The sequence below is a fragment of the Scheffersomyces coipomensis genome (genome assembly GCF_036884675.1).
Source record: "Scheffersomyces coipomensis strain NRRL Y-17651 chromosome Unknown DFJ63scaffold_3, whole genome shotgun sequence".
Classification (NCBI taxonomy): Eukaryota; Fungi; Ascomycota; class Pichiomycetes; order Serinales; family Debaryomycetaceae; genus Scheffersomyces; species Scheffersomyces coipomensis.
The window spans coordinates 1,777,813-1,790,337 of record NW_027042894.1 but is presented as its reverse complement, the minus strand read 5'-3'; the positions used below and the strand labels follow the sequence as shown (position 1 = coordinate 1,790,337).

Genomic DNA, 12,525 nt, shown 5'->3' with positions numbered 1-12,525 from the left:
AACTGTGAATTATGTTAATTTGTTTTTTTTTCCAATATAATCAATAATAATAAGAGAGGGGTGCAAAGTAGCGAAAATAAAATAAAATCTACAGTAATAGAAAAATAAGGGGAATAGAGTTAGATTTTATATATGAAAAAGGTGAAATAATAAAACCTCACTGCATGTTAAGTGGGGTGGATGTAAACGCATATAGGGCAAAGGTACTATTAAAAAATTATTTTACCAAAAGTTAAGTTTTGATTAAAAGAGGATGGAGAGATGAACCAGTGATGGATTCCATTCATGTTTAAATTTACATATATGCAGGCTAAAGGAACAAAATAAAAAAATAAATTATTATTTTATATTGTTCCATTCTGCATATCATCATATCAATTTATCATATCATATCCGTTTTTGGAAGTGGAGGAAGAAAGTGGGCATGGCAAGGAGTTAGTTAGTTGAGTATGAAATACCCCCTATTAAAGTGTATGATAAGAATTTTATTTTGCTACCAAGTGCTCCTTAAGTTTTGGTTGAAAGCGTCATTTAGTTATGTATAATGTCATGTATCATTGTGTTAGCCAAAGTTTGAGCGTTGTGCTTTATTGTGCTCGAGCAAGCCTCGCCTAACAGACAATCTGTTAACTTAACTAATTTTTGCTGTTTATTTTTCAAATTGTTTGCTGATTTATCTAAATGACTTGGTTATATTAATAGGTCTGTTCGATCAAATTTGATGGTCATATATCTTAGATAGCAGTAATTACCGAACTTTTGAAAAAACTTTTTAAAACATTGAATGACATAAAACAGTAGCAAATTTTTCAAAAATATCGCTTTCCTTTTTTTAATAAATTACACTTTTTTGCGCTACAGCTAAACGTCATACGATCTGTACCAGACAAGGATCTTGACCCCCGTCATCTGTCAAATCGGATAGTCTAGTTCATCAGAAAATACCGCTCCAGAATGGCTTATACCTGTTGGATATGATGATCAGTAGTTGCTTTTTAATGGGGTCATCTATCTAAGATAAAAAAGTATAATTTTTTGATCAAGTTTTAGTGGGAGCAAAATGTGGGACATTCCAGACTTCGTCTTTTTACGGATAATTTTATATCTTCAATTACTTCATTAAAACAATAAACCAAAAATGCGAGAGGTTCATTATAATTTATTTTCAAATTTCAAATTTTATTTAACTGAGGAGGTGCCATGCCTGACTCTTATATTGTCTGATCGAGTTGTTTACTTCTACTTTGACATTACGGATTATTTGGGGTTTTACGGTTAGAGCCAGTCCTTTAATGGTGTGCACAAACGTGCACACTATCACTTCAATAAGCTTTCAGTGCATTCAATAGTATGAAGAAGTAAGTACTATTTTAAAAGAGAATACATGTAACATTTTCTTCTTTTATGAGGCTAGGGATTATTCGTATTATTATTATTATTACTATGAAAATCCCCAACATACATACCCATATATTTTTTAATAATGAGGAGTATCTTAAACTAACACACTTACACATTCAAATATTTTTCTACCTTGTCTTTGTGGTAAAACTTACAAACTAAAAGAACCAAATATAGTTAACAATTATCCAATTTGGCGATCAAGTTGTTAAATAGACGGCGCTATAAGACGTTTTCTACTTATCCTGGTGTAAATAATCTTAATCTTACCCATAATTCAAATAAAATTTCATGTTTTGTGAAACAAGATGTGAGATGAAATTTGAAAACTGTAAAACCTTTTTTTTAGAGTTTGCAGGTTATTACAATGAATTTTTTAAACTTTTTCCCTTTCAGGAACCACCTCGACTTATCTCTATATAAGTCGAAATTCGTTTTGGGTGTATTCAATCTAAAGTTTTAAATTAATCATAGTTTTAGACATTATATAGAGATGAATTTCGTCTGTATTAGTTAAAACATTAAAGCCGATCTTTACTGAAATATAGAATCTTTCTCCATCTAAACCACGAATCTATCTAAAAGTTTCATTTCACCTTCATGAGATAGTACCTTCTGAATGTATAACTGGACTGAAGCATGGTATGATATGCCTGGATGGTTTATACTCGTAAATGTATAACATATTTCATGCTTGGCAGAAATGAGAGAAGTATGGTAGAAACGGACAATAAGAAACTACGATATTTATTCAACTGATTACAGCTTTCGTGCATCAAGATGAAAAATTGTAAAGTAGAATACATTCTTATTCCTTATAATCATATTTGTTTAGTCTAACGTCTATTCTATGTTAACTACTATACTAATAAAATATCTATACTAATTTTTATATTTACCCCTGTAAATACGGTGTACCGAATTGAGCCTGGTCGTGCAATATTGCTAAATTGGCATTTCGAAGAGCGACAAACGAATGAGCATCTAATTTTAATTAGTCGAAAACAGCCATGAGTGATAACGAAAAGTAGTTATAAATTAGCAATAGCTGTTCAAACTTCTAGCATAATACCAAACTAAACAATCATGCTGGAGAAGGACGAGGCTATCTTTCGTATGTATCGCCATTGAGACGTTTTCCCCTGTCAATTAATATGGTTTACTAACTGTTGTTCTTTTTAGGTTCGGCGGAAATGAGTTTAATTCAACTCTTTGCCCCAAATGAAGTTGCCAGATCCATCATTTATAGAATTGGCCAATTAAACTTAATCCAATTCAGAGATTTAAACTCTAAAGTCAATGAGTTTCAACGTTCCTTTGTTAAAGAATTGCGTCGTCTTGATAATGTCGAACGTCAATTCAACTTTTTTAAAAAGGAATTAGATGAAAGAGGTATCCCAATTAAGACTTATCCTTATGAATTACAACCTATTGTTGCTGAATCAGAAATTGATGAACATGTTGAAAATGCTCAAATCTTAGAAGACAGATTAGTTCAATTGATTGATGCTACTGAATCGTTGTATGAAAAACAAAAAGATTTAAAACAATTAAAATTCACCATTCAAGCTGTTGATCACTTTTTTGCTTCTAATGCTGGTCCTGCTGGTGATAGTAATGATGAAACAGCTCTCCTTTCTCAATTAGAATCACAAGCTGTGTCTGATAGTCATTCATCTAATTTCATTAGTGGTGTTATCAATCGTGAAAAAGTTGGTACTTTACAACAAATCTTATGGAGAGTTTTAAGAGGTAATTTATATTATCATAGTGAAGAATTAGCTGAAGAAGTTTATGATTCAAAATCTAAAACTTATGTTCGTAAGAATTCTTTCATCATCTTTTCTCATGGTACTATTATTTATGAACGTATAAAGAAAATTTGTGAATCCTTAGATGCTGATCTTTATAATGTTGATTCAACGGCTGAATTCAGAGCCAATCAATTAAATGAAACCAATATTAAATTAGTTGATTTAGCTACCGTCTTGAATGAGTCTGAAAATGCTTTAACCTCCGAATTAGTTGCTATTTCAAGAGATTTAGTTAAATTTTGGGAAGTTATTGCCAGAGAAAAAGCAGTTTACCAAACTATGAATCTTTGTGATTATGATGATTCTAGAAAATCTTTAATTGCTGAAGGTTGGATTCCAACAGATGAAATTACTAATTTAACTACTACTATCAAAGAATCGGATAATTCTCAAACCATTCCAACTATTGTCAATGTTTTGGACACCACCAGAACTCCTCCAACTTTCCATCGTAATAACAAATTCACCTCAGCTTTCCAAAATATTTGTGATGCCTATGGTATTGCTACTTACAGAGAAGTTAATCCAGGTTTACCAACCATTATTACTTTCCCATTTATGTTCGCCATTATGTTTGGTGATTTAGGTCATGGTTTTATTTTAACTTTAGTAGCTGCAATGTTAGTATTAAATGAAAAGAAAATTGGTGCTTCTAAATTAGATGAAATTTCGGAAATGGCTTTCACAGGTCGTTATATCTTATTGCTCATGGGTATTTTCTCCATGTATACCGGTTTATTGTATAATGATCTTTTCTCCAAATCCATGACTTTATTCACATCAGGATGGGTTTGGCCAAGTGAATTTGAACTTCATGAAACTGTTTATGCTAAAAAAGTGGGAACTTATATTTTTGGTTTAGATTCAGCATGGCACGGTACTGAAAATGCCTTATTGTTTTCCAATTCTTATAAGATGAAGTTATCAGTGTTAATGGGTTATACTCATATGTCATATTCATTTATCTTTTCATTGGTCAATTACGTCTATTTCAAGAGTCCAATCGATATTATTGGTAACTTTATTCCTGGTTTATTCTTTATGCAAGGTATTTTCGGATATTTGGCCTTATGTATTGTTTATAAATGGACAGTTGATTGGTACGCTATACAACAACAACCACCTGGTTTATTAAATATGTTGATTTCTATGTTCTTATCTCCTGGTGTTGTTGCTGAACCATTATATTCAGGTCAAGCAAAAGTTCAAACTGTGCTTTTAGTCATTGCATTAATTTGTGTTCCATGTTTATTATTAGTTAAACCATTATACCTTAAGGGTCAAATTGAAAAGGAAGAAAGAGAACATCAATATCAACAATTAGCCACTGAAGATGAATTAACTTCTGATGATGCTGATGAACAAGATACCGCTCATGATGATGATGAAGAACATGAAGCTCATAATTTTGGTGATATTATGATTCATCAAGTTATCCATACTATTGAATTCTGTTTGAATTGTGTGTCCCACACAGCCTCCTACTTGAGATTGTGGGCTTTATCATTAGCTCATGCTCAATTATCCTCCGTTTTATGGTCTATGACTATTGGTATCAGTTTCGGTACTCCAGGAATTGTCGGAGTGATAATGATTGTTTGTTTATTCGCTATGTGGCTTTCGTTAACCGTTGTTATCTTAGTTGTCATGGAAGGTACTTCAGCCATGTTACATTCATTGAGATTGCATTGGGTTGAATCCATGTCTAAATATTTTGAAGGTGAAGGTGCCTTATATGAACCATTTGGTTTTGAAGGTTTATTAGCTAATGTTGTTTAAGCCTTACCATTCCTTCGTCTTTTTTTCTTTTATTCATCCACATACTTGCATTATGGACAGACATTACAATCCCAACTTTTAGATACGTTTAAAGTGTTTCACAGACTTCTTTTTATACTTTAAAATTATAACTTTATATATATTTAATTCCATTTTAATATTTTTGCTATACTCATTTTTTGTGTAGACGTACATTTAGGTGCAAACAAAAAATAATTTTTCTCCAGTCCTCATCTCACATTGACAATTAAAATCAGAAAGGCAGCCATCATATATTTATTCAATCCTTTATTGAAATCAATACTTTGAAGAATAAAATGTCGTTACCTTTTAATGTCATTTTGAAGGAGTTGGAATCATCTCCATCCTCCATTATTCCTATTTTATCCACTTTACACTATGACAAGAGTGTATTGAATGATATTTCTAAACCTGATATCAAACATTTAGTATCAAGAACATTGAACCTTGCTAGATCACCTAATTTATACAACAAATGGGCAGGAACTTCTCTTATTAGAGTATTGGGTGATAATTTCACTATATTATCTCAAGAAGGTGTTAATTTCTTTTCTCAATTGATGAAAAATTTAGAATCATATAATGAAACTATTGATATCAAAATCTTGAATACTACGGTGGATACTTTGAATCATTTATGTGATAACATTAGAGGTAAACCAACTTTAACTAGAGAGATATTAACTCCAAGATTGGCTCCTATTATCACTTTGTACATGGAGAAATTACATTACAATCCATATTTACTTATTAAATCATTACATAAGTTGATAAAATTACATCCAACTACGTTTAGACCATTTGGTAATAAATTAAGAGCCAGATTACTTGAATTCTTAAACTTGAATGATTTCATTACTTTCCCTGATAAATTAAAGAAGATTATATTTAAGACATTAGCATCATTACCAATTATTGAGAAGACTGAGCCAGAAGTTAAATGGGAAAATGATGTTAAACATATTGTATCTGAATTAAGATCTGTCATGGTTGTGTATGGTGAATTCTTAAATCTTAATGATGATTCACAATTAAAGAAGTTAGTGGAAAAGATTGCATCTACAGGATCAGATGATAAACTTTTAACTGATTTGTCGATTGATGTCAATGATCCTAAATCAATTTTCCAAATTTCCGCAAGAGTTGAATTATTATTAGGTTTACTTGAAGCATATCTCAGTACAAAAACTTCATATGGAGTCAGAGTTCCATTGGGATTAGTCTTAATAGCCATTGAAATCGTTTGCTCCATTAATGTAAGGTTTACTTCATTCAGAAACGATATTCGTGATAATAACATTAAGAATATTGTTACATCCACCATTTTATTAAATCATTTGAATGCTATTAAAACGTTAAAACACATCACTCTTGTTTATAGAGGAAGTTTATTACCTCATTTCCTCAATATTGTTGCATTCTTGGAAACTTTAATCCCATTCAAAAATAAGAAGATTGATGTCGATCATATCTTAAACAACGAAATGGTTTATCGTGAATTAATTTCCTCTCTTACTTCATTATTGTCACTAATTTCCAACTTAGGTGATTCCTCAACATTGTTAAGATTCATTGACGTCGCTCTCATTTTGGTCGAACCAAGAGTTTTGGATCAGGAAGCTACTGCTAATAAGAAAGTTAATCAAAACAACGGAGGCTCAAAAAAGCAGAGGAAGAAGAACAATTCACAATCAACTCCATTATCAGATATATTGTCACATCAACATTTATTTTCACAATCGATTCCTTCCTTGACTATTAAGATTGTTCGTCAATTTTTCAACTCCGTCATTCCTATTGTTAGCTTACCTCCAACCCAACACTACAAACTTATGAGGTACTTAATTATTGAAACTGTAAATGCAAAGTATTACAATAATGAAAACATTATTCCAGAAGATTTAGTTGTATTGTTAAGAAATGCTGTTTTATTCCCTGGATATGAAAAGGTCTCATTATTGCCTATAATTTCATCATTGTTAAGTAATGATCCACTAATTAGTGTTTTTATTAATCCTCGTTTCCCACCATTACCTATATTCATCAAAAAGGTAGAAGTAGAAGAAACTAATGATATGGAACTTGATTCCGAAGACGATGATGAGGATGATGAAAATGAAAGTGAATTTCAATTGGCTACTGCTTCAATCATTGAAAATTTAGAAAGGGAAGAGATAACACCTCAAGTCAAATCTAGAGAACATATTGAAGAAGAATCAGTTCCTAAACGCCAAAAAGTCGAATCTGTACCTGGTAATCATGTTACTTTTACAATGACTCAACTGGAATCAAGAATAACTGAAACTATATCGAACAGTACAACTGATTCATCTTCTGTGGCTCCAATCTCAGCAACTACCTCAAGTTCATTATTGAAACAAGATGTTGAAGATGAAAGTGATTCGTCCGACTTTGAAATTCCTCAAATTCAGCTTGAAGAGAGTGACTATGAGTCAAGTTGAGAAATATAATTCTATATCTTACATAAAGCTTATTTAGTTTACAAATTCAATTGATTTTGTTTTAAGAAATATAAAGACTTGCAAATATGCAAGATTTTTACAGAAATAACAGAAGGAAAAGAAGATCACGAACTATTATATATTAATAATTAAAGTTAGGAAAGGACAGAAATATGAAATATGTAAAATATAGCCGAAATATTAAAAATGTAAAAAATAATAGAAACAGCAGAAGCAACAGAAGCAACAGAAGAAACAAAATTAACAGAAGTGATGCTGGAATCACTATAATGTCAAAATCTCAATAGCTTTAAGCAAGCCGATGTAGGATGACATTGTAGCACCATTAGCAGAAACCAAGTTATGAATACGTATTAAATAGTTTTTTGGATTTAATTGAAGGACGCTTTGGTCATAGTCAACAAAAGCATTGTAAACATCTCTATCCAGTAATCTAAAACGCCTATTACACATTAAGTACATCTTGAGTCTTAGCTTCACCGATAATCTTTGTACAAGACTTAACTTCGTGTACAAGAGTACAAAATCACGTAAGTGAATTTCTAACGTGATTGGGATATCTCTTGCCTCATCTTCAATTACCTCTCTGTAACGTGGACGAAACCTTTCAATTTGATTCATTGCAGGTCCGAAATAATCACCGTGGTAAATCTCTGGAGAGCCTAGAATATTGATTATATGGTCTATCCGACCATTTGTTTCCTCGTTAAGGAAATTGGAACTGTTGATGACGATAACGTTCTGACAAGTCTTGAGCCATCTTGAACAAATATAATGAACTTTTTGGCTGTTGATTTGACGATAATCTAAAATAGTTGGCCAAAATTTGGTTTGAACATGGTAAGTGAACTCTCCTGAGGATATCATGATGTTTTTGTAATTAACCTAAGTTTAGTTAGTATATGAGACAATGATACCCCTTTCAATCTTGTTAGCAACCTAAAATTAGTAAGAATACCAGATAGTGAAAAGTTTTTAACTTGATAGAGATGAAACACCTTAACTTTAAATAGATGTAAAGCGAATTGATATAGGTCACATTGGAAATGAACAAAAAAGGAATTAAAATTTAAAAAATAATGATTGCGAATAAATATCTCCGAACTTTTTCATTTTAATGGTAACAAAATCAGTTGGTTCAAAATAAATAGTAAATTTTAGCTCAATAGAGTATAATTACCATCGAGTACAAAGGAACAACCAAAGTAAGGAATTCTCAAATAGACATGACATATTTTTTATTATTGGATCAGACGGTTAGAAATATCAAATAACAAGTGTTATCAACGAAAATCCATTAAAATTAATAAGACTCAAATACAATTTGAATAGAAAGGAAAGCTTTTGCGTTTTATATAAGGCTTTTTGAAATATAAGATAAATTATATAATTCATGTAAAACAAATTCGAAACAACGTTACAAAGCTTTATCAGGTCTTGCAAATAAAACTTTCCTGGTCCACGCACGACTATCTATGAAATTGAACGGTTATCAGTTCCGAAAAAATGAACACTTTTAATTAATTTGCGTCGACTAAATAGGAAGTTATTAAAAAATCAGCATTTTTGCACCATTGATCGATTTTAGTATGATTAAACTTTCCCTATTTTAAATGAGTATAAAAAATTGATGATCTGAATACAAATGAATCTTGTTATGCACACTTTAGAATTAGAATAAATAGAGAATAGTCCTGATACATTTAGCAAAATTTTTAAAATATCTTTTTATCTTAGGTTTACCATCAACGCAATGTATATTGAACTGAATCACGTTTCGAATAACAATTTTTCTCAAAACTCTGGGGCTCATTCGATCCCAAACGAACTTAGGGGAATTACTGACTTGGTGCTTGTTGTTGATACCACTTTGGATGATGACTTAGAAAGAGTTATAATTCCTGACATTCCCACAGTTGGTCCAATTTTGCTCCATAACAATTATACTGTTGATTATGAACACCACCTGAATTTGTTATTCGATAATGCACATAAGTTCAAAAATCAGTTGAGTCCTGTGACAATTACTTTGCAATTCAGATTAGGACTTGAAGATAATGGAAGTTCAATGATCGAACTATTATTGAAGGCAAATGATTTGAGAACTTTGGGAAATTTTAAGTTTAAAATTTATATTTTTAAGATCGTATCTCATCAAAAGCCTGATCCTTTTAAGATTCCTGCCTTAGAATACTTCATTAATTTGAATCCCATTGGCTTCCGATTTGATACAGATATTATGCCAAGTATTCCATTCATTTCGGATGAAGAACTGGGAATAAAATATCATAAGAATGTGAACACACACATACCAATTACAATTTCCTGGTTAGGAAAAGATCTCGAAGAGTTACATCTAGGTCAAAAAGTTAGATTAATTGGTACAGATTATTTAGATCTCAAATTTCCAAAGTTAGTTAATCATAGCTTTGAATGTTACGATCTTGTCACCAGTCATAATTGGCCTGTATTCTTTTCTAAGAATGTTACAATCAAGTGCTTAACCTTACGAAATTTTCAAACTGCTTATTATCAAGTCTTTTCGAGTTCATTTGATAAGGTTACACTCATTGGATTCGAAAGGTCAATTAAAGACAGATTGCTAATGGAATATTTGTTCCTGACAAAAACATTATATTTTTATGGTGTTCCTTTCCAATTTGGTGAATGGTATGCTCTAAATCCATTTGTCACAGCTTTTCCTATCAAGACAGAAGCCATATATTACCTGATGAATCCAGATTGGTCTTCAGACTTTAAAATGAAGATATACTACAGTATCATGCGTTTGAGGTTAAAGTTTAATATTAATATATGTGAAGTTCCATTTTTACCTCATCATCAAATGACATTCAAGAGTGATGATTTCCATAATACTTTACATTATGGTGATTATTTAGCTGGAGAAATAAAACCTGCTGAATTTAAATATGACGAATAGATTTATTTGTATAGGCAGTCTAGCTTTTTCTATAATATTAGAGAGAAAACTTATTCACAGTACTAAATCTTGTATTTCTCAGACTGATGGATGTAATCAAGGGGACTCTCAATGTAAATGCTAAAGCGTTAATGGCATTTTCTGGATCCAAACACGAAGCTATGTAGATGATAGATGAAGGTCTAAAAATGAGACACGGCTTTCGCACCTCGATCCTGTCTTTAAATATTTACCGAGTTCAACTTTAACCTTATCTCCTTCTTCAACTTCATTAATAGCCATATAAGCGATTATAAATCTTTTCAAATACTTATGACAGCTTTCAAAAATAAATAGAGGATTTTCAGTAGGAACAATGATAAAGTTAGGAGTGTTAATGGTGATTTCTTCATCGTGAATAATTGGTACACGCATTGATTTTACTTCATTGATCTGATCTATGATTTCAAATACCAATTCTTGGTTTATAATAATGTCAAATCCATTAATAGCTAATTGCCTTTGACCTAATTGAATATTTTCTCTTTCGATTTGATCTAACTGATCTTGATCTATTTGAATATAAGGTAACTGATCTTCAACCACTTGAATTTGATCAATTTTAGTTGTGTAGATCTTACACAAGATTTCGTATTTTAAATTTAAAATGGTTGTTGAAGTCAGCGGGCCATTAGCTTGTAATATCATATTCGTCAAATTCTCGGAATTCATTTTACAACTTTAAATGATTAAACTTATTATGGGATAAAGAATATGAAAATGAAAATTATTCTATTGATGATATCAACTATAACAAATTAAATATATCAAATATTGAATTGACAGTAAGTATTTCCTAAAATTCTAAATTCTTTATTATGACATGAATATAAATTCAGTAGTCGATGTATTATGGTAATGAATTCAAGAAAGAAAGAAAGAAAGAAAAAGTGATACATAATAATTAAATTAAAGGAGGTCAAATTTTGTGGTTTATATAGTAAATAAATCTTTTGGCGGCTAAATTTTAAAAATTTGTTGTAAATACTTACAAGCCTTAATCAATCACCAATTTTAATTTATTGGTTGTTTAAACGCTTTATATAAAGAGAATGTATCGAGATATAGCTATTAATCTATTTAGAATAAGGATATATTGATATTAAAGGACGCTTTTTACATCTTTCATTAAAAGGTAGCCAGAATTTTGGAGTTACTATATCTCTTATGTTTCTACATAAATGATCTAAACTAGTGCTTGTAACGATTTACTCTCTTGACCATTTACCACAACATGTAACCATATAGATGGATTGGTTAAAGTTTGTGTTAGATCTTACCTTCTTAGGATTGGTAGTAGTTATTAAAGGGCCTGTGATCTATAAGTAAAAAATTGATCAATTGAATTTTCTTGAACAAAACACGACAATTCAAAAATAATTGTAAACGACTGATAAAAAATAGATTATACGAAGGAGAGAGAGAAGAAGGATCTAAAATCGGGGAACGGCTTTCGCACCTTCTTAAGACAAAACCTAAATCCATTTTGGGAAATGTTTTGCGTCGACTAAATAGGAAATAATAAAAGTATTATTGTTATTGCCAAATATTTTCGTTATGCTACGGTCTCTTTGCCTCCGATGTGATGTATTTATGTTATGCTATCTTTGTACTTAGTATAAATATGTGATAATTCGTAACAATTGTGAAGTTTGAATATTTTTATTACACAACATAGACATAATGCTGTTAGAAGTCGACAAAATATTTCAGTTAGAACTTTCTGCTGCAAAGAATTCTTTACAAAATGAATCTTGACCGATATCCTGTAACCACTGAAGCTATATATTATCTGTTGAACCCTGAATGGTCCTCGTGGACGACAGAGATATCTCTCGAACAACTAGAAGAGTTGAAATCCAGGTACCTGATTAAATTGGTTGAAGTTCCTTTCTTGCCTCAACATCAATTTGTTCCTAAGAGCAATAGCTATTTTTTACGTTACATCTCAAAAGCACAAAGTGTGGTTAATTTTACAGGTGGTTGGTAACTCTACAAGCTTTAACGTCTATTATTATATTAAAAATATCTTCTTTCTGTACCTAAT

At 31.0% G+C, this 12,525-nt stretch overlaps 5 protein-coding genes across 5 annotated transcripts; 3 read left to right on the top strand and 2 right to left on the bottom strand. All coding sequences in view use genetic code 12, as the record gives it.

Annotated features, from left to right (window-relative positions):
* Positions 1 to 2,430: 2,430 nt before the first annotated feature.
* VPH1 (H(+)-transporting V0 sector ATPase subunit a) lies at positions 2,431 to 5,166 on the top strand. Its single transcript, XM_064906975.1, has one exon. It carries the CDS (start codon positions 2,595 to 2,597, stop codon positions 4,992 to 4,994), a length of 2,400 nt encoding a protein of 799 aa, XP_064762973.1. The 5' UTR covers positions 2,431 to 2,594; the 3' UTR covers positions 4,995 to 5,166.
* A 6-nt stretch (positions 5,167 to 5,172) lies between these two features.
* DFJ63DRAFT_127317 (uncharacterized protein) lies at positions 5,173 to 7,620 on the top strand. Its single transcript, XM_064903366.1, has one exon. The coding sequence runs from the start codon at positions 5,312 to 5,314 to the stop codon at positions 7,475 to 7,477; it is 2,166 nt and encodes a 721-aa protein (XP_064762972.1). The 5' UTR covers positions 5,173 to 5,311; the 3' UTR covers positions 7,478 to 7,620.
* Positions 7,620 to 8,808, bottom strand: DFJ63DRAFT_126985 (uncharacterized protein). The gene has a single exon (XM_064903344.1). It carries the CDS (start codon positions 8,363 to 8,365, stop codon positions 7,763 to 7,765), a length of 603 nt encoding a protein of 200 aa, XP_064762971.1. The 5' UTR covers positions 8,366 to 8,808; the 3' UTR covers positions 7,620 to 7,762.
* Positions 8,809 to 9,251: 443 nt separating this feature from the next.
* DFJ63DRAFT_312952 (uncharacterized protein) lies at positions 9,252 to 10,439 on the top strand (the record flags this gene model as incomplete). The annotated part of the gene is made up of 1 exon (XM_064906083.1): positions 9,252 to 10,439. One exon carries the CDS (start codon positions 9,252 to 9,254, stop codon positions 10,437 to 10,439), a length of 1,188 nt encoding a protein of 395 aa, XP_064762970.1.
* Positions 10,440 to 10,476: 37 nt separating this feature from the next.
* Positions 10,477 to 11,126, bottom strand: DFJ63DRAFT_335166 (uncharacterized protein; the record flags this gene model as incomplete). Its single annotated transcript, XM_064908169.1, has 2 exons — positions 10,477 to 10,621; positions 10,648 to 11,126. The coding sequence occupies 2 exons, from the start codon at positions 11,124 to 11,126 to the stop codon at positions 10,477 to 10,479; spliced, it is 624 nt and encodes a 207-aa protein (XP_064762969.1).
* Positions 11,127 to 12,525: the final 1,399 nt, after the last annotated feature.